The sequence below is a fragment of the Abrus precatorius genome, unplaced genomic scaffold (genome assembly GCF_003935025.1).
Source record: "Abrus precatorius isolate BTA unplaced genomic scaffold, Abrus_2018 Scaffold4, whole genome shotgun sequence".
NCBI classification, from domain to species: domain Eukaryota; kingdom Viridiplantae; phylum Streptophyta; class Magnoliopsida; order Fabales; family Fabaceae; genus Abrus; species Abrus precatorius.
Genome location: NW_020874384.1, coordinates 15403445 through 15428311, shown reverse-complemented (window position 1 = coordinate 15428311; position 24867 = coordinate 15403445). Strand labels below are relative to the sequence as shown.

At 35.3% G+C, this 24867-nt stretch overlaps 4 protein-coding genes across 14 annotated transcripts; 2 read left to right on the top strand and 2 right to left on the bottom strand.

The window, feature by feature from the left end:
- Positions 1-954: 954 nt before the first annotated feature.
- Positions 955-4615, top strand: LOC113864964 (receptor-like protein kinase HSL1). The gene is made up of 2 exons (XM_027499237.1): positions 955-3730; positions 3951-4615. The coding sequence occupies exons 1-2, from the start codon at positions 1090-1092 to the stop codon at positions 4394-4396; spliced, it is 3087 nt and encodes a 1028-aa protein (XP_027355038.1). The 5' UTR covers positions 955-1089; the 3' UTR covers positions 4397-4615.
- LOC113864965 (nuclear poly(A) polymerase 4-like) lies at positions 4554-10696 on the bottom strand. Of its 10 annotated transcripts, none has more exons than XR_003504942.1 (15): positions 10205-10696; positions 10024-10101; positions 9639-9746; positions 8821-8883; positions 8570-8731; positions 8205-8318; positions 8043-8105; positions 7623-7952; positions 7372-7536; positions 6506-7219; positions 6211-6417; positions 6013-6107; positions 5570-5632; positions 5408-5454; positions 4606-5306 (listed from the first exon to the last, which is right to left on the bottom strand). XR_003504942.1 is itself a non-coding variant. In XM_027499240.1 (13 exons), the coding sequence occupies exons 1-12, from the start codon at positions 10355-10357 to the stop codon at positions 5425-5427; spliced, it is 2187 nt and encodes a 728-aa protein (XP_027355041.1). In that variant the 5' UTR covers positions 10358-10696; the 3' UTR covers positions 4596-5306; positions 5408-5424. The 10 variants fall into 10 exon arrangements, 3 of the variants coding, with proteins under 3 accessions (XP_027355041.1, XP_027355040.1, XP_027355039.1); XR_003504939.1 differs by adding an exon at positions 5731-5821 and having other exon boundaries at positions 4619-5306; positions 5408-5632; XR_003504941.1 differs by lacking the exon at positions 5570-5632 and having other exon boundaries at positions 4554-5306; positions 5408-5450.
- Positions 10697-12203: 1507 nt separating this feature from the next.
- On the top strand, positions 12204-18002 carry LOC113864283 (ATP-dependent 6-phosphofructokinase 6-like). Of its 2 annotated transcripts, XM_027497835.1 has the most exons (13): positions 12211-12434; positions 12548-12594; positions 12690-12729; positions 13107-13169; positions 13254-13391; positions 14624-14782; positions 14930-14983; positions 15411-15479; positions 15606-15735; positions 15910-16175; positions 16827-16875; positions 17012-17166; positions 17490-18002. In XM_027497835.1, exons 1-13 carry the CDS (start codon positions 12330-12332, stop codon positions 17769-17771), a joined length of 1557 nt encoding a protein of 518 aa, XP_027353636.1. In that variant the 5' UTR covers positions 12211-12329; the 3' UTR covers positions 17772-18002. The 2 variants fall into 2 exon arrangements, with proteins under 2 accessions (XP_027353637.1, XP_027353636.1); XM_027497836.1 differs by lacking the exon at positions 14624-14782 and having other exon boundaries at positions 12204-12434; positions 17490-17977.
- Positions 18003-21034: 3032 nt separating this feature from the next.
- Positions 21035-23867, bottom strand: LOC113864284 (serine/threonine-protein kinase Aurora-2). Its single transcript, XM_027497837.1, has 9 exons — positions 23784-23867; positions 23346-23468; positions 22495-22641; positions 22313-22408; positions 21960-22055; positions 21761-21857; positions 21542-21659; positions 21301-21373; positions 21035-21190 (listed from the first exon to the last, which is right to left on the bottom strand). The coding sequence occupies exons 1-9, from the start codon at positions 23826-23828 to the stop codon at positions 21089-21091; spliced, it is 897 nt and encodes a 298-aa protein (XP_027353638.1). The 5' UTR covers positions 23829-23867; the 3' UTR covers positions 21035-21088.
- Positions 23868-24867: the final 1000 nt, after the last annotated feature.

Here is a 24867-nt window from a genome sequence, read left to right as displayed (position 1 = left end):
ATATAACAAATTCATTTATATATATTTAATTATGAAATTTTAATATGTTTCTTATTAACTATCATTTGTAAATTTATATATTTTTTCATTAAAATACATTTTTATGTTAGAGAGTTCAAATTCCTCAATGAAATAAATAATCTACACATAAAGGAGTGAGGCATCTCTTATGTATGATTGATAAAGATTTAAATTTGTTGAAATGGAGTAGAAATTAGGGGGGGAGGGGGGGGGGGAAGGCAAGGTTTGAATTTGATTAAAAAAATCAAATTGATAAAGAGTTTATTTAAAAATAATAATAATAATAATTTGTGTGATTAACTGATTAAATTTAAATTGTTTTGATAAAATTTGTTATATAACTAGTTAAAATATCTTAAATAAATAAAAATTTATTTAATGTAATATTAGTGTAATATTATAATCAAATATTACTTATTTTATTTATTAAATAATTTATTATAAACCATTTAATTAAATATTTACGTTTTATTTATTTATTATCCATGAAATAATTGAACAATTAAAAGAGGGGATGACATGAATCTCTTGAGTGATGAGAGAATGAGAGAGATATTTTTGCTAGGATTACAATTATTACATAAGTATAAATTATTTAAAAAATTAAAGATAAAAATATAAAAATAAAGTATCCATAACTATTAAAAGTATAAATTAATTAAATTTGCCAAACAAATCTATTAACTTGAGCAAATTACAAGTCTGGAAAACAAGGGACAAGGAAAAGGAGAAAAAGAATATTAAAATAACGATGGTATGTGCTTTGAATGGTGCAGTATTAACTAACCAAAGTTGTCCACTGGGAAAATATAGCGACGGCCAATTGATGATGAGAGATTAAGAGTCGTGTTTGAACAAAACTCCTTTAGTTTGCTTCCATCATTTTCATGCAATCGAAGATTATTGTTAGTGTCTCTCTTTATCAATAGGGTCTTTATTTTTCCTTTGAATATATTTAACCCAAATGAAGAACATAAAAGGGACACTCACAAAGCTACATCACACTACAGAGTGCTACTAAGAGACAGAACCAGCATCTTCCAATGTTTGGATTTTGACCGCCATAATATGCCGCAAAAGTCCCAAAACCGGTATTTTGAAATGACCAAAATACCCCTCTTCTTTCTCGAATTTCCTTTCCATTTGTTAATCTTGCTCAGCGTCGCAGTACCCTCCAAAGTAATTTCGCAAACGGCAAGCACCGAACAAACAATTCTACTTACCATCAAAAGCCAACTGGGGGACCCACCGTCGCTCCAGTCGTGGAAACCGTCACCGTCCTCGCCGTGTAACTGGCCGGGAATCCAGTGCACCGGCGGCGTCGTCACGGAGCTGCTCCTTCCCAATAAAAGCATCACCACCCAGAAGCTCCCTTCCGTAATCTGCGACCTCAAGAATCTGAACAAGTTGAACCTCTCCGATAACTCAATCGCCGGCGGGTTTCCGACATGGTTGTACAACTGCTCCAACCTCCGGCAACTCGACTTATCGCAGAATTACTTCGCTGGCGTGATCCCCGGCGACATTGACCGCCTCAAAACGCTCACGCTCCTCAACCTCGGCGGGAACAGCTTCTCCGGCGAAATCCCGGCTGCGATCGGGAACCTGACGGAGCTGCAAACGCTGCACCTTTTCCAGAACAACTTCAACGGAACACTCCCCAAGGAAATCGGGAACTTGTCGAATCTCGAAAATTTGGGTTTGGCTTATAACTTTAAGCTTGTGCCCAAGGAGATACCTTTGGAGTATGGAAACCTGAGGAATTTGAAACTCATGTGGATGCCACAGAGTAACTTGATTGGCGAGGTTCCAGAAAGTTTCGGGAATCTCGTGAATCTGGAACAGTTGGATTTGTCAATAAACAGTTTAACAGGTAGCATTCCTAGGAGTTTGTTCTCGCTAAGGAAGTTGAAGTTTTTGTACCTATATAGAAATAGGTTATCGGGTGTGCTACCCAGTTCGGCGCAGGCTTTGAACTTGATCCAGATTGATTTGGCTTTTAACAATTTGACGGGTTCCATACCCCAAGAATATGGAAAGTTGAAGAATTTGACGATCTTGCACTTGTATTTTAATCAGTTGTCTGGTCAGATACCCACAAGCTTAAGCCTACTTCCAAGTCTTGTGGAATTCAGGGTGTTTGGCAATAAGTTGAATGGAACATTGCCTCCAGAACTAGGCCTGTATTCGAAGCTTGAGTATTTTGAAGTTTCTGATAATCAACTGAGTGGTGGGTTGCCACAACATTTGTGTGCTGGTGGTGCTTTGCTGGGTATGATTGCTTTTTCCAATAATCTTAGTGGGAACTTGCCTGAATGGCTTGGGAATTGTTCTTCTCTTATCAGGGTTCTGCTATCAGATAACAAGTTTGCAGGGGAGGTTCCTTCCGGTTTGTGGACTCTGAGGAACCTCTCAGCCTTGGTGTTGAGCAACAACTCCTTTTCTGGTCAACTTCCAAGTAAACTATCTTCGACTATGTCAAGGCTTGATATTAGAAACAACAACTTTTCAGGTCAGATATCCTCTGGAACCTCAAATCTAGTGGTTTTTGATGCAAGAAACAACATGCTTTCGGGTGAAATCCCAAGGGAATTGACGGGTTCTCGGCTTAATACTCTCATGCTTGATGATAATCAACTTTCTGGTGCACTTCCATCTCAGATAATCTCATGGCAATCACTAAATACTTTGACACTATCAAGAAACAAACTTTCAGGCCCTATCCCCATAGCTATGGCTAGTCTTCCTAACCTGGTTTACTTGGACTTGTCTCAAAATGCCATATCAGGTGAAATCCCACCTCAATTTGACCAATTGAAGTTGATTTTTCTCAACTTGTCCTCCAACCAGCTATCCGGGAACATCCCTGATGAGTTTAATAACCTTGCATTTGGAAAGAGTTTCTTAAACAATCCTCATTTATGTGCTTACAATCCAAAACTCAACCTTTCTAACTGCTTGACCAAAACCCTGCCACCCTCTAGCAATTCGTCTTCAAAACACCTTGTCTTGATTCTTTCCATCACCATCTTTGTGTTGCTGGTCACTGCCTCCTTGATCCTCTATACGTTGAAAAGGCACAGGGGCAAAAGGCACTGCAGGCGTAAAGTTTCAACGTGGAGGCTTACCTCATTCCAGAGGCTTGATCTCACTGAAATAAACCTCTTCTCAAGTTTGACAGATAATAACCTCATAGGAAGTGGAGGGTTTGGGAAAGTTTACCGGATTGCTTCAAACCGTCCGGGTGAGTATGTTGCAGTGAAAAAGATTTGGAATTGCAAAGATGTGGATAACAAACTTGAGAAAGAATTCATGGCTGAGGTTGAAATCCTTGGCAATATTCGGCATTCCAATATAGTGAAGCTTTTATGTTGTTATTCGAGTGAGAACTCCAAACTTCTTGTTTATGAATACATGGAAAATCAAAGCCTTGATAAATGGCTTCACGGAAAGAAGAAAATATCAGCGACTGGGTTGAGTTGGCCAACGAGGTTGAAGATTGCCATAGGGGCTGCACAAGGCCTATGTTACATGCACCATGATTGCTCGCCACCCATTATCCACCGAGATGTCAAGTCCAGCAATATACTACTGGACTCAGAGTTCAGGGCTAGAATAGCAGACTTTGGACTCGCCAAGATGTTGGCAAAGCCTGGGGAGCCACACACCATGTCTGCTCTAGCAGGGTCATTTGGCTACATTCCACCAGGTAACTCTTTTTTAATTTACATTTAAATAATCATAGATATATGTTTTTAATATTTCAAGTAGTTTCTGCGTTTAATACAAGTTTACAGGTTTTTCAGCGTGTTTTCAAACTCACGTTAAATTATGCCACATTACCAACTATATCAGTTTTTAATATTGATACGGAACCCAAATGATCATTTGGCCGAGTAATCTGATTATAGGTTTCACTTGTATTGCAGAATATGCCTATTCAACTAAGATTAACGAAAAAGTGGATGTATATAGCTTTGGGGTTGTACTCCTAGAGCTTGTGACGGGAAGAGAGCCTAATAAAGGAGGTGAGCATGCAGGTAGCCTAGTTGATTGGGCGTGGCAGCATCATAGTGAAGGAAAGTGCCTTTCGGAGGCCTTCGATGAGGATATCAAAGAAACACGTTATGCAGAAGAGATGACTTGTGTCTTCAAATTAGGCCTCGTTTGCACAAGCTCGTTACCTTCGACAAGGCCTTCCGCTATAGAGATTTTGCAAGTCCTTCGTCAGTGTTGTCATTCAGGTTTTGCACGTAAACTACTAGCAACAGAGATTGATATTAGCCCTCTTCTTGCTGAAACAAGGTACATCTCTAGTTACAAGGATAGTAATGCTGTAAGCGAAAACGATGAAAGTAGCTTGTACAGCGTGTAACAAGTATTCTGCACGAAGAATAACTCAAAAGAATGGTTCCATGTATTCACTACCGTCTTCAATGACATCAGAGTACTAGTCTCAAAATATGGTATCGTACTGTTTCACTGGGGAAGTGATGCAAGTTTTGGATATGATTAACTACCCAATTTATTTTATAGGCTTTTCACATTACAACTTTATTTAATCAATAAGATTGGCAAGTAAACAGCGTTAACTCAGTATAATCTCGGCTTCAGTATGTTTACTGAAGCAAAATAAACAGCAAAGGTACGTCAAACAAAAAAATAACCATGCGAAAACACTAACGAAAGAAACCATCTCCACAAGGTAGTAGTGTTTCACTAAATTGAAAGGCCAACGAAACCCATGTGCAGAATGATCCTCCCCACCGTCTAAAACTTACAATGCAAGGATAGACAAGGAAGACTACCCTACTCTACCACCAAAATATCATTTTTTTTTTCAATTTTCTCTTCAAAATCACCTAGCCGAAATAGTTATCTGCTTACATTTACATAATGTATCGATCACATCCACATCACAAGCAAACAAGAAAGTCCCCACTCCTTTTAAATTCAAGGTAAGTAAGTATGTCAAGGGTTTATGAGAAAGTTCACAGCTCTGAAGACGAGATGAGCCCATGTTTAACACGCAAGAGGATGTGACCACATTTTTAAGCATCTCCATCATGCTGTTCATCTATGTACACAGACGATCATCGCAACACCATATACCCAAAACCCCAATCTGATTCAATGCAATCATTTATATCAGCTCCTCAATGTTCAAATGTAGCATCAGTCCCACTCACAGGATCTCAGCACAGTAACAGCCACAATATAGCAGGGTAGCACTGTGGGCGGCGATGATGCTCCCAAATAACGTGATCCACTCTAAACTCATCCTCCTACAAAACCAAAACGAAAGAGTAGCACAGAATAAGGACATTCTTATTCACACTAAGAGTTGAAATGCATGCTTTTCGCAAGCTTCTGCAAGTATTCTGACCTAGCCTTGTCTCCAATTTATACAGCACTTCTGAGCCTGACATCTGGCTATACACAATGTAGAAAATAGAAAGAATAATCATAATCAGAAATCCAAAAAAGCATTAAACAAAAATTATAAAATGAAACAAAAGGAAGGTCTGGTCTCTGAGCCTCTCTATACACAAAACAAGTCAGGTTCCTAAGCAGAGTTACTGGAAACATAGCACGTATAGTGGTGCAGGACCTGCGACCACATATTCACCAGTCAGAAAATTGACTAAGAAATTCAATTACCACGGAAATTGATAGTCAAATTATCTTGAAAGAAACAAGAAAATATACAAGATAAAAACGGTCATAGTAAGAAGACCCAACAAGATGGGGAGAGAAAAGGGCCAGACCGCATTCTGGTTGGCTATAATATGGAATCAAGCTATAACCAAAGTAAAAAAAAATCAGTCATAAAAAAATTGAAGATTAGACTCTTATTTCTTCTGAAACCCATGAAATATATAAAACTTTGGTAAATGCCATGAAAGCCACTAAGGTGAGGTGGATTAGATTATTACAAGATCAGAACATCTTTATTACTGAGAAACAAAGAGAGTTCAGAAAATTAAAAACCTTATATTCTTGGGCCACGATATTTTGAAATACTCAATTTCCAAGAAAACACCCACTCTTCAGAACTGATCTGGATCAGCCACACAAACATCACCCTGCAAAGATCCCTGACTCTCACTATCTCCCAGACTTTTCAGTTTTTTTCACTGCCATCCACAACAGTTCCTAATCCAAAAGTCTTCAAATGAGATAACTCACCTCGCAATTGAGGTTCTGGGAACTGGCACTTGGTACATAATCTGAACATTCAGCCCTTGTGATGAAATTACACGCTTTGTCTAGTTGTTGATCCATATCAACGACGCCTTCTTGACAGTTTGGCAAGCTTTTGGTAGATTCTGTTTCTGCACTTTTCAAGCAACTTAAAGGCAGATCCTGAGTTTTGTCCCCATTGATGACCCCATTCTGAAATGCATCACCAACTTCTAGTTAAGGAACTTCACATGAACCAAACAACTTTCCAAAGGTTCCTCCATTGGTTCAGCAGGCTTACCTCATTCAGAATTTCTACACTTCTTGATTTCAGCCTATCATGTGAGGAGTCAACAAAGCCAGGTTCACTAATCTGCATGTCAGTAACCTCAGTACTTAGTCCACTTCCTGGAAGTGCATCAGATGACTTAATTTCACAAATGCGGTCAGCATCCCTGGTAGTTGAACTAGCTAACCTAACCCCTTCAATACCCTCAATATTCACGTGAGCTGTACCACCTGATTTACTAGTACAACTTTCAGGAGAAACACATTCTAACCTCTGTGGGCTAATAGATGCCCGCTTCTCTGGTTTGTCTGGCTTCCTATCCATCATTTCAGGGTAATTTTTCCTCTTGATGTTTCTTTCAGAAGACCCAGATCCAGAGTAGCATTTTGTGGCATCATCACCTGGTTTTTCAGCCGGAAGGCTTATATGCCTTGGCATTCGAGTGCGTTTGTAACCATCAGGAAAAACAAATGGAGGGAGTTGCTTTCGACGAACATGAGAAACAAAAATTTCCATCCCTGGTTTCCAGTATATATACATATTTATTTCTTGTCTGAATTCATCAACCGTTCCACGTATATCAAATTGCTGCCCTTCTTGACCTCTTACTCCCTCTTTTCTTTGCAAGCCCATGAAAAATGCAGAATGTGCACAAGGTTTGGATGTGTCTATATACTCGTGTGGGTAAGGATGACACTGTAGCATCCCATTTGTATCTCGCTCTATCTACTCAGATAATTGAAAAACGTGTTAATATATGGGGGGAAAAAAGAATTTACCAAAATGTTCAGAGATTAGATATTTTCAATGAATATGAAACAGAATTGGACTAAACCCAGCCAAGCAAAGTGTTATACCAAACTATGACAAGTCTGTACCTTCAGGGTAAGTTGTCTCAACCGAGATTCTACCCAACCCTTCCATGCTAGTAAATCGTCAGCATCTGATGCAATTATGTCCACTTGTAAATAGTTTTTGTATGCTTCAAAAAAGACATATGGCTGGAAAAGTGCAATCCATTGGGCTTTATTCAGCTCAATTTCCTAAAAGGAGAAGAATCAATCAATCAATCAATTAAAATAGTAACAGAATTAATATTAAAAAAAAAGGAATAATAGACTTCTCTCACATCACAAATCTTATTGCCATAGCGGAACTGTTCCATCATAACACGAAGAGTGCTTGCTGAGACATTGTAGCTTGAATTCATGCACGGGTATGCAGGAGTAATTATCGGCATAATGTGAAATCTGTCTCGGGGATTTCTACGAGGATCCCATACAGGGAAACCCAGTTCATTTTCTTCTATAGAGCATAGCATTACAGGGTTTGGCCACCGCCACTGTGTATAGACCCTGAAGAATCGAGAAACCAACATACTAGGGATTGCATTGGGGTAAAGCTGGCAAATTCGAGCAACTAAAATAGCCCAATTTACACCACCAAGAAATCCAGTAACCTAAACAAAAAAGTTAATTAAGGCAGATATAAAAGTTAAAGTCATTGGCAGATGGGAAAAAACTATGAAGATCATAGGTGCAACCCTTACATTTGAATAAACACCACGCCTTTTAGCCCAAAACTTTAAACATCTCAATGTAGTTCGGAAGTGCTATCATTATCAAGGGTTAATGGACTACCCAATTAATAAGATGAACGGACATTAAATCTAATTTACCATTTAATTAAACTAAAGAACATGTATATTAACCTCAACATTTGGGACAAGTTTAAGAATTTGATCTGCCACCCGACAGCCATTAAGACTTCGGACAGTTGGTTCATCAACGTCATACAGCACTGAACCATGTGAGATATCTAGGTCCTGTGGATAAGCATGTTAGAAAACCAAATTGAATTGAAGTCAAGTGTAAAGAAAAGCTAGATTCTAAGATAGAAGAGTGAGAAAGTTTAAAAGCAATAGGGAACTTGGAATTTACGAAGGAAAGTGTGCTTATGTTAGGAAAGCCTTCAAATTCTCAACCAAAGACATGTGCTATTTAAATAAAATTGTCCCCCACAAAAATGTGCTCTCAGAATATATAAAGGCCCTGCTAAATGAGTAACCAAACTTACTTCTGGCACAACCAAAAGAGATATACTTGCATACAGCAAATCTATAGATATTCCCTGAAATTTGAATTTCATTACTGGGACGTGTGCATCAGGAACTGGTTGAAGTTCAGTAACTTCTTCCATTTCAGCCAGGATGTTATGCAAAATGATAAAGAAGTCTTCCTACAAAAGAGAGAGAAACTGGCTAAAAATAAAACCAAAACCTAGGATTTTACTAAATTGTGGAAAAATAACAAGCTGCAGCGTGTTACCTCTCGATTCACATACGAAGGACCAATGCACAAAGTGTCTATGTCAACTCCAGGTCCATGAACCTGCAAACGATAGGATTATTGTTACATCCCAATATTAAAAGGACAGCCACTCACAAAACAGACAAAAGAGTATTATTGAGTCATTGACAACAACATTATGGCTCATTTACTGTCTGTTAAACTTTCTGTAGAACAGAACATCATTTTGTGCTACTACAAGAATGTTCAAAATATTAAAACATTTAATGATAAGATTAGAAATGATATTCCATAGAAGTCAAGTCATCACCCATCAGTCAATTGTCAACAGTGACTGAAACATGACTATTGTTACAAACAAAGAGCTGATATAATCAAACTTCAACGCTCTCTAGACCTGGAGAAATAAACCCTAATGATTTGATGATCAGCAAGTACCAAAAAACATCAGGCCTCTCTTTCTTCAGAGGCATGTATAAACTATATTTATAAAGTGTCAAGCACAAAGGTTCCACCAGACTAATTATTTCAGACTCTTAGCTATTCCCCATAACAATAAATCCACCTTTATAATGTCTCACGTATACTATTTTTTTCTCCTTCTAATCTTCCCAATATCCAGATTTAAGTTTCTCCCGCCTTCCACTACTGTCAACCCATGCCATTGACAATTTCTACGGTGAATCAAAACAAGACGTGCACACTAAGGACTCGAGGAATTAGCAGATTGCAACTCATGCAATGCAAGCATTGAATTGAAATCCTCCATACTCGAAAGAATCGAGAGAAAATAGCAGTTGCAATGAGTCAGGAGTAGGTAACAATGGCACACTCACCCCTAGTCGATAAGAACCAAAAGTGAAAATGACAGCGTTTGCATCCTCAACCATCTGATCCGTGTAGCCACGCTGCCGCGTCAACTGCTTCACCCAGCTTTTCACAATCTACACGGCAGGTTAACTTTGTCACCATAAAATTTAAATTCAATAAATTACATCCAGCAATGGTAGCATCCCCAAGACATTGGGGTTGAAAAAAATATGAATCCTTTAAAGGCAATCTAGCGAGGTTCCAAAACATGTTTTTCAATACATAACAGTTAAAAAAACAAAATTCACAATGCATCATTGGGACCGAGAAAAATGAAACCGCGCCAAGCAATTAACGGTTGAACAACAACACAATCAAGCGGAGAAAAGCAAGATCGAAGAAGTAGATGACCTGATCAAGGCGTCGAAGAACCTCTTGTCTGCTTGCGGCTTCTTCATTGCTCTCATAAAGCTCCGAATCAAGCAAAAACTGAAGCAAAAGAAAACGAATTGGGTTTTCATTTCACACGAAGCGAGAATGCGAAAGCGTGGGGTTAAACACTTGAAGACGAGATGAACCAGAAATTAATCACCTTCTCCAATTCGAGGTTACGCTGTAAATCAGCGTCGGTGGGACCGGCAAGGGAGATAGGTTTTGTCAAGCCGTATTTGTTGGTTTGTTCTTGTTGCGGTGGCGGTGGCGGTGGCGGCGTAGAACCACCGTTGGGACTGTCGGAAACCACCATTCTGACCGCGATTCCAAGAAACCAAACACACTACTCACCTTTACTGTACATATCTCAAATCGCTAGCATCTGATTGTTTCCAGTTCAGAGATGCCCCTAATTCGAATAGGTAATAGAGTGGATTCGGAATTGGGGTTTGGGTGGGTTAAGGGGGCGTTTGGAAGTAATTATTCATGTAACTTTGAAACCGATTTTTATTACACGGAGCGGACTTGTGTTGTTTACGTTGTTGTGTCCACTCCGATCATCCCACATGTATTTCTTTTGCATTTTTATTTTCTCTCACTTCGAATACATTAATATTTCTGTTTTCTATATTTTTTTTTCTAGAAGGAAAAACAACAGATTTGTCTTGTTTTGGACTAGAACTTTCGGTTTCAGATCTCTTATCCACTGCGTTGCTTTCCCATTTCTTCTTTTCTCTCACATATTTATTTGTTTTGGAAAAAAAAATACCAATTATAACATAAGATTTTTTTAATTTGAGAAATATTAATGTCTGTAAATTAAAGAATAGAAAATATACTTGAAATTTAAAAAAGTATGTATAATTGATTTATATGAAATTTGTAAAATATATATTAAAAGAAAACATATGTGAGATTGTATAAATGTTATGCATAGTCAATTCAATAATGTACGTCTATGTGAATTTTTTAAAAAATAAACTAGCTTTTATGTTTTACAATTTTTTGTTTATATATGCATGTGAATCTTAGTTTCAAAAATTATACCTTCTATTTTATTTTATTTTCAAATTTGATTATGTTGCAAGGATAAAGTGATAAGGGAGAGGTAGCATTAACAACAATAGATTTGTAAAATAATAATAAGTAATAAAAAATTATAATAGCAATAACAATAATAATTATCATGATTAGAATGGACATAATAGTTGAATAATTATTTTAACAATTTATGACTACATTGACAATAACAGTTTATTAATAATGATGTTAACAGCAATGAAAGAAAGGTAATAGTCATTATGAGTCATTCAAAATATATAGAAGATTTGAGTTTTGTTTACAAATAATTTTTCAACCACCTTGTTTTGTTTTAAAATTTAAAGTAAAATTACTTTAAATTTTTTTAAAAAGTAATTATTTGCAACTTAGTTAAATGCATCTTATTTTGCATTTATAAATTGATTAGTGCCTGTACCAAAATCCAAAAATCACTGGGGTATCCAACTAATTTAAATCAAATCAAGCTAGGCTGAGGAGAAACTTGCATAAGTCTTGTCTAACCAAAAAAACTTCAAACTTAGGTATTGAATGAAACATTCTCATTCTCTCGCTGACATGAATAATCATAATCCTGAAGTGAAATTATTGTGGGCAACTTATTTTTTTCTTCAAAATCTTAACATTATTATATTATTAATATTTTAAATTCGAAATCCTTATTTTTTCAGAAATACGTACACGATGGGACACCGATTCAATAATAATAATAATTATTAGATATAATAATATAAATTTAATTATCATTAAACAAAAATTAAACAATTTTGTACTACAGTTTATTTTAAAAATCAAAAACTATTTTTAAAATGTAAATCAAATATACTCTTAATTTTTGGTAAAAAAAAAAAGAAAAGTAGAAATTCGATTCCATGGACCAAAACAGGGGTCGCATGGACTTTTGAACAGTATCTGGTAAGACAGCGCCGCTAGTTTTCTTGCCCCTCATTCTTCGCATACACATTACTCAAACTCTAAGAGTTTCAATCTCCACCGTCCATCTGAACGATTCGATGGTAGATAGTCACGGACGGTTCAGATGTATCTGACCTGTCAGTGCTAAGATTCTCGTAAAACCAAACTAATGGCCGAACAACTAAGCGTTCTATCTGTTTTCACACACATTCCGCTTTCTTTCTGCTTCGTCATTCACTCAAAAATCCGCACACAAAAATCTTGAAAGATAAAACAAACGCAGATATTAAGAAGATTTCCAGATAATAGCAATGGCTTCCAGCGATTCTGACTCGCAGATGAAGATCGTCCACGGCGATGCTGGTTACATACTCGAGGACGTTCCTCACTTCTCCGACTATATTCCAAATCTTCATGTATCTTTCTCACTCACTCTCTCTCTCTCTCTCTCTCTCAATTTTTCAGTGACGTTGCGAACTGCACCGCATTCACTTACGGCTTGTTTGTGTAACACTTTTTTTTTTCGCAGACATATCCAAATCCGCTGCGATCCAATCCAGCTTATTCAGTTGTGAAGTAAGTGAATCACTTTATTTGGCACTTTGATTGTAATCTGAGAATAGAATGTGTTTTGTTCGAAACGTTGATTCTTTGTTATTTTGCGTCGTCAGGCAGTATTTCGTGCACATGGACGACACTGTTCCTCAGAAGGTTCTATCTACTTCTACTTACGCTAGCGACCTGATTGTTTATTTATTTGTTTCTTAGTCTCATTAACATCAAATGCTTTTACTATGCATTCTTTTGCGTTACCCGAGCTATTGAGTATCAATTACTTTGCTATCGAATGTTTTGTTTGCGCTGTGTTTAGGGGATAAGCAGAGACAACGGTTTCTCTTTCCGTTGATTTATAATATTTAAATTAATTTTCAGTGATAGAAAGAATGAACTGAATCTCTTTTTAAAACAAAAAATATTTTTTCCAATGCAGAAGAAGGAAAAGAGAATACAGATAAAATAACTGGATTTATGTCTTGTTTATCAGCATTAACAAGGTGCACTGGGGTTTGAACTTTTACTCTCCGTAGGTTGTTGTTCACAAGGATGGTCCAAGAGGTGTACATTTTCGACGAGCAGGACCTCGGCAAAAGGTTATTTCTCTTGGTTACATATATTATTAAGACTATATGCATATTTTGATTCAAGTCACTGACACCTAATCGTATGCTGTTCAGGTATACTTTAAGTCGGATGAAGTGCACGCGTGTATTGTTACTTGTGGTGGTCTCTGCCCTGGCCTCAACACTGTCATAAGGGAAATTGTTTGTGGTCTTTCTTACATGTATGGCGTCAACAAAGTTCTTGGCATAGATGTGAGTGGTTAAATTCTGTACTGATTTGTGTTCACTGCATTGTCTGTTGCTCTGGATTACTGGATTATGTAGCATGTGATTATTGTTAGGAAGGGAAGCTTACATTGCTGTGATTTACATCTCCTTGTCCCCGACTTCTTTGTATGTGCATTTTTTTTTTCCATTCTTGTCAATCAAATAGTTCTCTGGGCAATCAATCAAGCTGACTCAAACTTGGTATACTGTCTTGGATGTTCACTGGATACTGGAATTATACCCTTGGTGCTAGTTTATAAACTTTCACTGGACTCCATATTTCCTTTTCTGGCAGGCACTACAGAAAAGACATAAATGTAGTTTAGGTTTTAACCTTTTTAACTGAGGCCCAGTTTGAATGAGCTTCTTGCTTATGGGAGCTTTTGTTTAGCCTTTTTTCAGGTAAGAACTTTGTTAAATTTATTAGTGCTTAAGAGAAGTTAAACAAGGGGAGTGGACTTCTGAAAAAGTCAAGATACATAAGTTAATTTTATGTTTAACTCATGTGAGAAGTTTGATTCATTTCATTTTCTTCTCCTATAAATATTTGTTGAGAAGTTTGTCTATCCTAACTCTAATTATATGTTTTTAGAGGCATCTAATTGTCTTTATGAGCATTTTAATGTTTTTTCAAGCAAGTTCTAGTTCTCATAGCTGCTTGCTTTGTCTTTCTTGCATTGTATCTGTAAATTAACCTTGTGTTTTCGTGAGTGTAAAATCCAATCACTTGGGCTGAAAATCTTGCAGCAAACCAATCAATGTTCATTTTAAGATCTTGATAATCTATGCAACAAGTCATGAACCCTTTTTTCTTAAGTGATTCTTGCTGTGATGTGATGCATATGTGAATGAAACATGACACTGGTGAGGGTAAGCTGACTAGCTGCTATGACAGTATTACATAATTGGGAGGTTATATATATCCTACATTTTGGCATTCACCTTCAAAAGATAGCATTGTGGATACAAAGTACAACATTATGTTTGCATGAGTCATGGGCATAATTATTGTTTTGAGAGTTCTAACAAGTAAATGCACCTGTTTATTAAGAACTTCATCTTGATATTTGATACCTGTTAAACTGAACAAATTTTTGAGTTTCATGAAGTCAATTTTCTCTTCCCCTTATTTTTTTTCCTTCTCATTTAATGTTTAACCTGAGTTGCATTTCTTGATCCATTGTCTTCTCCACTAAATTGTATCTAATGTTACAAAGGGTGGTTATAGAGGTTTTTATTCCAAAAACACCATTACTTTAACACCTAAGGTGGTCAATGACATCCATAAGCGTGGGGGTACAATTCTTGGGACATCACGAGGGGGGCATGATACTGGCAAGATAGTTGACAGCATCCAAGATCGTGGAATTAATCAGGTTTTCTAAATGTCAACTGCATTCTAATGAAGTTTCCAATGATGATAAATGCTGGAATCATAAATTCAAAATTTTGTTGTATGTACTTAATAATTGAGTAGGTTATTGTCACAGCATGGGTTTTTATTGTTAGCGTTATGTTTACAGGTATATATTATTGGAGGAGATGGAACACAGAGAGGAGCGGCTGTGATTTATGAGGTATGGCAGTTTAAATTTTTTAATAAAATAATGTTTGTTGTCTTGGTATCATTTCATTCAAGAAAAATTGCGTTTAATATATAACTTTTTAAGATTACAAAATCCACATGTGTGCACTCTGCAGTTTGTTTGCTTGTTTGTTAAATTGCTTGATTATGCTTAAAAAAACCAGTTCTCTTTTCGGCTAATCAGGTAAATTTCATTTACCTTCTTTATCTCAGTCAAGAAACATTTCATAATCTTTCATATGTTCACTCTAATTGTAAGTCCATGCAAAGAGATAGTAAAGATAAAATCATTTTAAATGATAAAAAGAATTTGATTGCATAAAATTTTAACTGCCTGATGGACCTGTTACCCTTCTTGGCATCTTTTGATTTTTTAAGTAAGCATTCGAATTTCTACATATATTTTGGTTATCATACAGGAGGTTAGAAGGCGGGGTCTGAAAGTAACAATTGCTGGAATTCCTAAAACCATAGATAATGACATCCCGGTATGCTTGTTCACAGTGTCATGATTTTTGGTTCCTCCAAAACTATAATCTTATCATTAATAAAAAATCTGAAGAGTTGATTATCTAAGTTTGTAGAAACTTCACTTGGATTGTCTTTTTCTTTAGGTTATTGACAAGTCCTTTGGTTTTGATACTGCGGTTGAAGAGGCTCAGCGTGCCATTAATGCAGCACATGTTGAATCTGAAAGTGTTGAGAATGGCATTGGTGTTGTAAAGTTAATGGGACGATATAGTGGTATGTATACTTCACATTTATGTTTAATATCTTCTAGGCAGCCAATTCAGATTATTTATATCCTGTTTTGTTGGTTGGTTCAAATGTAGATGACTAAAATGTTTCACTGTTAGCTTGCTTCAATAAATTCTGTTTGCTTTTTCTGCTACGATATGATGGATACTATGACTGCAGGTTTTATTGCAATGTATGCTACCCTCGCTAGCAGAGATGTGGACTGTTGCTTGATTCCAGAGTCACCCTTCTACCTTGAAGGAAAGGGTGGACTTTTTGAATTTATTGAGAGAAGACTGAAAGAAAATGGACATATGGTTATAGTCATAGCTGAGGGAGCAGGACAAGATCTTCTTACAGAAAGCATGCAAGCCATGAACCAGAAGGATGCTTCTGGAAACAAACTACTTCAAGATGTTGGTTTATGGATATCTCATAAGATCAAGGTATTTAACTTGTACATTAGATACTTCTTAAAACATTTATTTTTCCTCAGAAATTTGTGTAGCCTAATGCTGCTTGACACATGGTGTGAATATGGCTTTGTTGTTGTTATTTGTTATAATGCTACTTGCCTAGTTATACATTTCTGTGAGGAATTAAGTGCTTGGGGTACTCTTGCCAATTTATATATTAATTGCTTAGATGGTGCTTAGACAATATTCTTTTGATTGGTTTGGACCTTCAGGAGAAGACAGTATTGACTCCCTTAAGAGTAAAACAGTTGCCCATAACAATCTAAACTCCGCTTTTGCCTAAGAACTAAACATTTTTTTGAATTATTGAACTGTTAGAAAATATGAAAATAACTAAGAAAATCTGTGTGCCATTCCATTTGACGTACTTTTGAATTGGGTCTCTCCTGATTTTGCTGGCTCTGCACTATCATTTCCGTGCATATCCTTGCTTATCAGTAAAAATCCCTCCATTTATCATATTCCTTCCCATCTTAGCCTAGTGCTAGATGCATACTTGTATATAGTTGTATATCGTTTGTCCAGCTTTTTATATTTACAAGTCTGTGCAAGGAGTCACTAGCCAGAACAGTCAATTTGTTCGACTTTCCCTTTTAATTAAGATTCATCATGCTGTAATAGGATCATTTTGCAAAGAAGAATAAGATGGCCATCAATCTTAAATATATAGGTCAGTTTCTCTTTCTGAAATCTCTTTCTTTTTTACCCATCTATATCTTATTTAGCATCCATTTTTATTTGGGATTTGAGGACTTTTTGAAAGTTTAACAATTATATATAGAATTTTAAACTGAGTAATCTGCCAGATCCAACGTACATGATCCGGGCAATTCCAAGCAATGCATCCGACAATGTCTACTGCACACTTCTTGCTCAGAGTGCAGTTCATGGTGCAATGGCAGGATATACTGGATTTACAGTGGGGCTGGTCAATGGCAGACATACTTATATTCCATTCAATGTAAGTTATTACCTATTTGGATTCTGAATTATATCATAATTGTTGCTCTTTTTTGTTTGGGTACAATACTTTTCTATTCTTGTTTTATATCTACTGGTTGTAAATAAAGAAATCCAGAGATATCTGCTACTTAGTCACCATTATTGAAACTGGAGAATGATATTTACCGTATACATCAAGTTTGTATTATGTTTTAACCACACCTGTGGATACAAACATGCCCATTTACTTTCTATTGCTTCTCCAATTTTATATTGATGGTTTTTATTTTCCCAAGATCAGAATTGTTCTGACGATAGAGATGTTCAAATTTTGATACCCAGAGAATCACTGAGAGGCAGAACCAGGTTGTAATTACCGACAGGATGTGGGCAAGACTCCTTTCTTCAACCAACCAGCCAAGCTTTTTGAATCCCAAAGATTTTGATGAAACCAAGAAAGCAGAACAACCTCCGACTCAATTGTTAGAAGGGGACAATTGCAATGATGTTGATGAAGCCGAGGCAACAGAACCACCTCCCACTCAGTTGTTAGAAGGGAACAATTTCCATGACGAACAAGAAACAGGAAACCACGCAGACAACACTATCAAGACGGAAAAATAGATACAGAGACCTGTTTATCTACAATTGTGTTTGGTAATGTGTTATCGTTTGACCCAAACCCGAAAACCTCCAAAGCCACGAGCATTGGGAGCTGTGCTTTTTGTCCCTTTCCGCGTATTGCAAGTTGGTAGTCTTTTTTAGAAAGATTGTCCTCTTGGATAATGTAGTATTCTGAGGACTATTGTTGAATCTTTAACCTGCAGCTCACTAAGAAGAAAGAAATTATTTTCTGAAACTAGTTTGTCTGGTTGTTGTTTCTGTTTTTTACAGTCATTTGATTTTTTATACCCAGTTTTGCGAGAATGAGGCTAAAAAAAGTTTTATGTATGCTATGACGTTTGTTGAATGGTTCCACTTATGCAGGGTGTTTTTGCGCCCTCAATGTATGCGGTTCACCTAAGTTGTGACTCACAATCACGTCGTAAGCACTTTTCTAACACTTTTTTCTTCATATTTCATCTCGTTAACAGTTTGCGTTATATAGTGTGATAGCGGTGATCTCCTCTATAACAAGGGTGCTTGTGCAAGAAAAAAAACCGTCAGTTGCCCGAGTCATATCCATGGCAACAGTCATCAGAATCCAAAATAGACATGAAGAACAAACTAGTTAGAAACATTTCTTACCATGTTCACAAGCATTTTTTAAATAGTTTACGTCTTGCAGTATAATATACACCAAAGTATTTTACATTTCAAAATAATAAAATAGTAATATATCAATCATTTATTGCTTAAACACACATAATTATATTTTTTAATCTCACCATATAATTAATTACCTGTATTAAATGTACACAAGATCGCTCGATTTAAAATATGCATAGTCATGTAGGAATAGGATTAATCTCACGACAGTGAAGGTGTCTGCTGGAGAAAATCCCTCACACAAGTTGCAAGAACCACTAGGATTCACACTTAGACACCTATCACCCTCTCATTATTCATTGACGTGTTTTAAAATAGTTTACTTTATGATGTGTGGGTTTTCTTGTCCCTATTGTATAGGCGTCACTTATGTTGGGACTTATGTTGTACACACCATTTTCCTTTCCCCCTGTGGTAGGATTCCATTGTAAGATATGAGACTTGGATTTTATGTTGAAAGTTTGGGATTTTAGTGTTGGATTTACCAAGCATCGAGTTCTCCAAACAATAACGAGTAGCTTATGCGGTGCAGTTCTTTTTAATTTATTTTTTTATGAATTACTATCGTAATTTTCTTCAATTCACATGAGCACCAAGATTACGAAGTATGGTAAAATGTTATGATCCAACTGTATGGTATAAGATTATATTGAAAATCTAGGATTCTAGTGTAAGATTTATAAGGTCAGAAGCTTTTCAACTACAATTGCTAACTTTAATGGTGTGGTTTTTCTTCATCACTCTTTTATTCTTTATTAATTTTGAGTATTTCATATTTTAAAATAATAATAAATTATTTATTTGTTGCTTAGATATTATGAATTAAATATGTGATATGCACACTCACATAGAGATAAGGTTGAATTCATTATAACGAGAATGTATGCATAAGAAAAACCCTTAATTGCCCAAGCCCATACCCATTGCAACAGTCATTAGGATCCACAAATAGATAGCAGGAGACTTGTTATTTCTCAAAAGTCCTTCTCACTTTTCTTATGCATGCATTAGTAAAACTCACTACAAACCATTCTTGTCGTCACCATCATCCACAACATCTTCCTCTTCTTCTATCGTACTTTATTTCTTCTATTAGTTTCACATATGAATAGCTAAATTGTAATTTCAAAATTATCCTAATATGTGATTGTAATAAGTCATTTTTCTATAAAATCTCAACCCAGTAGAGTTGTAATTGATAACTTGATTTCAATCTCACTATGAAGGTTTGCCCCCATAGATACTTTGTATATCTATAAATATTTATATACCATAGAAATACACACTTTCATTCAAATTTAAAAACCTACCGTAGAAACACATATGTAAATGTAAATGACATAATAGATTTAGGATTTAATAAGTTTATGTAAGTGTATGCTCAAACTTCGAAGTCTATTCCAAAAATAAATCTTAATGTGTGGATACAAGTTTTTTAGGAAGTGCACAATAAGAACTTGTCAATGCCCAATATTATATGAATCCACTCATTTTGTGCATCTACAAATACTTGTACTTCTATTACATGCTCAAACTTATAGACTTATCCATGAAATATGATTTTAGGCTTTAGACCACTTGTAAATATGTATTTCGTTTTAATTCATTTTTATATAAACGAACTTTTTTAATGATAGTGAATAACTATGACTGAGTCTTTTAAGTACATTTTTTTTTCTCAAATACTTCATTTGGTCCTTTATACAACATTTTTTCTTGAAGCTTTTAATAATTATTTTTGTAAGACACTTCATAATTTGTATGAAGCATTTATTATATATTTTTCATTTACCCTTAATGAATGAAGTTGGTGAAAATATAAATTAAACTACAAAAAAGTAAATATTGATAGTGGAGTTAAATTCAACAATATTAAATAAGGGTAAAATTGTCATGATAAAATATTTTTATTTTAAAAAATCAACCAACTTCAACTATTTTTATCAACAAGACAAAAAAAAATAATTTTAATCACTTAAAGCTATATTTTCAAACTTCATATACTATCAAAGTTTCACAAAAAGAATCTTTGTTTTTTTAACAAAATTCAGGTTGGGTTCATTATACTTTTCGTCAAGTTTTGTTTAGGATTTTAGTTGTGTTTTTAACTTACAGAAACGTATAGAAATAAGCCCCACCCACACCACCAAACAGCAGAATGTTCAATATCCTTTTGTTTAATAAAACATTTATTTATTTATTTCAAATTCATTTTTTTCTTTTTTATTTGGCTCCCCCCCCCCCCCCCCAAATCCAAAAAAATTAAGGTTCTGATTATCTTAATCTTTTTATAAAATACCTTTTTTTATTCACAGTACCTTCTAAATTCTGATTGTTTTTGTTCCCCCAAAAAAGAGAAAAAAAAAAAAAACAAAAAGAAACAAAAACAGAATCAGAATAAAAAACAATGATTAGAGCTCTGCCCCTTGTCGAACAGTTATTCTGCGTAGCCTGCAGCAGGGTTTACAATCAAATAATAAGACATCTAGTAACAGTTAAGATTTCTCTCGACCAATGTTTTAAGAATATAAAATCTTCTCTTAACCAACTTCTTGAAATAGTTTGCATCATCATCTCTAGATCAAAATGTTGTCAAATACTTTGAAGAAGCTGCTATTCTGATGATTTCGACGATTAAGAAAAAAAACCAAAAGAAAAAATGATGAGGTCCCCTAGCCCCTATATACACCAGAGGGCTCCGCATTCTGGACAATCCAAGGGTGTTCAAGGACTTTGTGCAATGGTAGACGTTGAGAGGAATCCTTGACCAGCATCTGTTAATAAAAAGGACAGAGGAAATGGAGTACTCAGGCAAACTGCTAAAACAAATATCCTAGTCAAAGGCAATTCTTGAGAGAACTTCACAAATCATTAGACGTAAAACCTGACTGATGAGGTCCTTGGCAGCTGATGACACAATTGGTTTAGGAGGGAACTTGAGATCGACTTGTACTATCCTGCAAAATTGAATGTTCACAGATAAATTTATTATAAAGACACAGACAAGGGAAGTAGCACTCCTTATATTTCTTCACTGTTTACATTAGCCCCTTTTAGCGTGGGAAAATACAAAACAGAGTCCGAGCATCAATGAGAACTTATATATTCAACTGCTTTGTGCTCACCTCCTATAAGTATCAGAATGTTCTTTAGCCTCAAAAGGAGGGACTCCATATAGAAACTCATAGCACAGGACACCAAGGCTCCATATATCCACGCTTGCATCATGTTCTACACTCTCCACTGTTAAAATCTCGAAAGTGTTTAGAAGAAATATCATACATCATCCATGGAGAGAATAACAGATATTTGAAAGAGTGATTCATGCGACACATTAAGCATACCCATCTCAGGAGGAAGGTAATCCAGTGTGCCACACATGGTCCTCCGGCGATTGAACGTATGCACCGACCATCCAAAGTCTGCTATTTTCAGTTCACCCTAAAAATGAAGAGAGGTTGACATAATGAGCAAAGATCAAGAAAACAAACAGAAGGACGGAGGAGCATATATAGAAACAGCAGCCTAGTCATAGGAGATCACCTGTGCACCAATAAGAAGGTTCTCTGGTTTAATATCCCTGTGTATTACATGCTTTCCATGGCAATATATAAGGGCTCGGGCCAATGATGCAACATACTGCCTCAATCACAAAATAAACATTCACTTGTCAGAAGAATGTTCAAGTGGAGCACTTAGGCATGTAGCAATCTCTATTTTACTTAAACCAGATGTGCTATGAAAAGTTGTTTCTGTATTTTCCTGCTTCTTAATATGTTAATACAATTATGTAGAAAAAAATTACATCAGCCAATGTGAACTTTTGTAATTCACAAATCTCGAACAACAGTACATCGGGAGAGAAAAGAATGAGCACTGCTGTATGATATACTTACAGTGGCTGCACGCCTTTCACTGAAATATTTGCATTTCTGCAATTCCTTGTAAAGTTCACCTTTGGGCGCATACTCTAAAATCAAATAAACTCGTTTCTGCAATGAATTTATTTTCACAGAAAATGTAAATAACAAAGTATGTAACCCTCTTCAGCAATAAAGATATCAGCAAAATCAATTACCTGATCATAAAAGTATCCATAAAGGCGCAGGATATGGGGATGTCGGAGATGACTTTGTATTTCAACTTCTCTCCGGAGTTGATGCACAACTTGGGATTGTTGCAATTGGCTCTTAAAGAGTACTTTCAAAGCAACGATATGATTACTCTGTATACGAATCACATTTCAGTTTCAAAATAAAATTAACAAATGTAATGTAATGAAGAAGGTGAAGAAAAACCATCCCTATGAATCAACAACGATAATATATTATTACCATTTCAGATATACACAAATCAATAATGGTCATATGTAATGTAATGGTTGTCTTAAACCATCAACAATTCCCAAAAAAAAAAAAACCTTGTTAGGTAAAGACATGTCATATGGTTTGATATTGCGTTTCCAACAACACACTCTCTCATGCAAGAGCACCCTTTGGAATTCAAAGTTTAAAACGTTGATACTTGATAGTGCACAGCAGCACATGCCCCTTCCCTACCTTTTGTTGAAATTCAATGTTTCATTAGAAGAAATAGGACGGATGGCAAAGATCAAACTCTGGACCACTAGACCATAAAAAAGACTGCAATACAATGTCACCATCCAACAATACCAAAAACTTGAGCTGTTCCACCTCAAAACAGTTTTGCATTCAAATCCACAATGTGAAATTTATGAGGGAAAAAAATGCAAAATTTCCACACAAATCTTGCCAAAGCAACAAAGAATTGCTCAAAATTTTCCCCAAACAAGTGTGAAAATAAGGTAAATCTGGAAAGGAATGAAATAATCCATAGAAATTAGCACAGTTAAGAACTATCCATTAGAAAAATACTGAATAAATTGAAACACGAGAAGACAAAACTCACACTCTTTTCTCTGGCCAAATAGACGTGGCCGAATTTTCCCCTTCCAAGAGGTTTTCCAATATCGAAATCATTCAGGGTCCACCTTCTTTGCTCCACGGCCGAACCTGAAACCTCCGAAGATTCCTGAAAAAACGAAGGAAGAAACAATGAATTCCATGAAAATAAATAAATAAATAAATTTCGAGCAACAACGCTCTTCAACTATTTAGGTTTAAATTCCATAGATAATTTTTTAATAAGAAAAAACAAATCCGGTTCATGCTTGCTTCGTCAATATCAGGAGCTTAATGAACCTCAACACCGACAATTTAAATTTGAAACACAAATAATTGAATTAAACCGTAGAAAGAGAAAAAAGAAGCGTTAATTGAAGGAGAAAATGGAAAGCCTGAAAGTGTTTGTTAACAGAGGAGAAAGAAGAGAGAGAGAGAGAGAGACCTTGAGTTGTGGAGGTTGAGGTTGAGTCTCTGTAGCAATCGCCATGAGATGGGAAGAGAGAAAATTGGGAAATGAAGAAAGGTTGTGTTGTGATTGTGTTGCGTTGTTCTTCAATCTTCAATCCCCAATCTTCATTAACACACAACACCTTTCATTGTACAACGGTCGAATAACGGATAGCTGCCACGTGTTCCAATCCCGCTTCCTACGCTTTTCAAATCTTTTTTTCTTTGTCTTTTTTCTTCTATGGGCCTATGGCAGGAGCGTCCTCTCTGTCTTCCTCTCCCAATTTATCCTAATTCCAATTATTTTTCTCTCTTTCTAAGAATGTTATTTGTTTGTTTGTTGAGAAGATAAAAGTAAATACTGTTTAATAAAAATATTAATATTGAAAAATATATTTTTAAACTTTTAGTAAGTTATATCGTATATCATTAGCAATTATTTTTATGATACTTGTTAATATTTTAAAAAATTTATTAAATATAAGGTTATTTATAAATTTGGTTGTAAATTTTATTAAAAACTTAAAATAAGTTTATAAATTATTTCTATGTTTAAATAAATTATTTTAATGCTCCTTGAATATGAAGTGAAAGGAAAATTCTTCAAAATAATTTTTCAATTGGCACCATTAAAAATAATTTAAAGTTAGAAAACAAACAAGAATTAATAAAAAAAAAATTGTGCTTTTAAAACACCTCTTTTTAGAATCATTGATAAAAAAAATAAACAATTTTTTTTTCCAGGAACTAAAAATTGATTTTAAAAATTAGTTATGAAACTACTAGCCCTTTATATATATAAGTCATAGAACTATACGAAACCAAAAAAAGGAAAAATAAAAACTATTACAAAATCTAAATCGGCATGTTTTCAATGCAACTCCCTAAACTCAAATTTTAGAAGGACCAAATAATCAAATATCTTACATCAAAATATTTATATTTTATTAAAGATTTTAACAAAATATTTATAAATGCTTTTGAAGTAATGTAAAAATAAATTAAAGGTACATTTAGATAAATTGTTTAATTAAGTGTTTATTTAATAAATCATCACAAACTAAAAATATTATTTTAGA

Coding starts and splice junctions, on each gene's coding strand:
- LOC113864964 (XM_027499237.1), top strand. CDS start 1,090: ATGCCGCAAAAGTCCCAAAACCGGTATTTTGAAATGACCAAAATACCC. Junction 3,731..3,950: donor ATTTGGCTACATTCCACCAG/GTAACTCTTTTT, acceptor CTTGTATTGCAG/AATATGCCTATTCAACTAAG.
- LOC113864965 (XM_027499238.1), bottom strand. CDS start 10,357: ATGGTGGTTTCCGACAGTCCCAACGGTGGTTCTACGCCGCCACCGCCA. Junction 6,418..6,505: donor GTGTAGAAATTCTGAATGAG/GTAAGCCTGCTG, acceptor GATGCATTTCAG/AATGGGGTCATCAATGGGGA. Junction 5,451..6,210: donor CCCAGAACCTCAATTGCGAG/GTGAGTTATCTC, acceptor GTGTATAGCCAG/ATGTCAGGCTCAGAAGTGCT.
- LOC113864283 (XM_027497835.1), top strand. CDS start 12,330: ATGGCTTCCAGCGATTCTGACTCGCAGATGAAGATCGTCCACGGCGAT. Junction 12,730..13,106: donor ACGACACTGTTCCTCAGAAG/GTTCTATCTACT, acceptor TACTCTCCGTAG/GTTGTTGTTCACAAGGATGG. Junction 14,783..14,929: donor AAGATCGTGGAATTAATCAG/GTTTTCTAAATG, acceptor TTATGTTTACAG/GTATATATTATTGGAGGAGA.
- LOC113864284 (XM_027497837.1), bottom strand. CDS start 23,828: ATGGCGATTGCTACAGAGACTCAACCTCAACCTCCACAACTCAAG. Junction 22,642..23,345: donor ATTTGGCCAGAGAAAAGAGT/GTGAGTTTTGTC, acceptor ATTCGTATACAG/AGTAATCATATCGTTGCTTT. Junction 22,056..22,312: donor GTGAAAGGCGTGCAGCCACT/GTAAGTATATCA, acceptor TGATTGAGGCAG/TATGTTGCATCATTGGCCCG.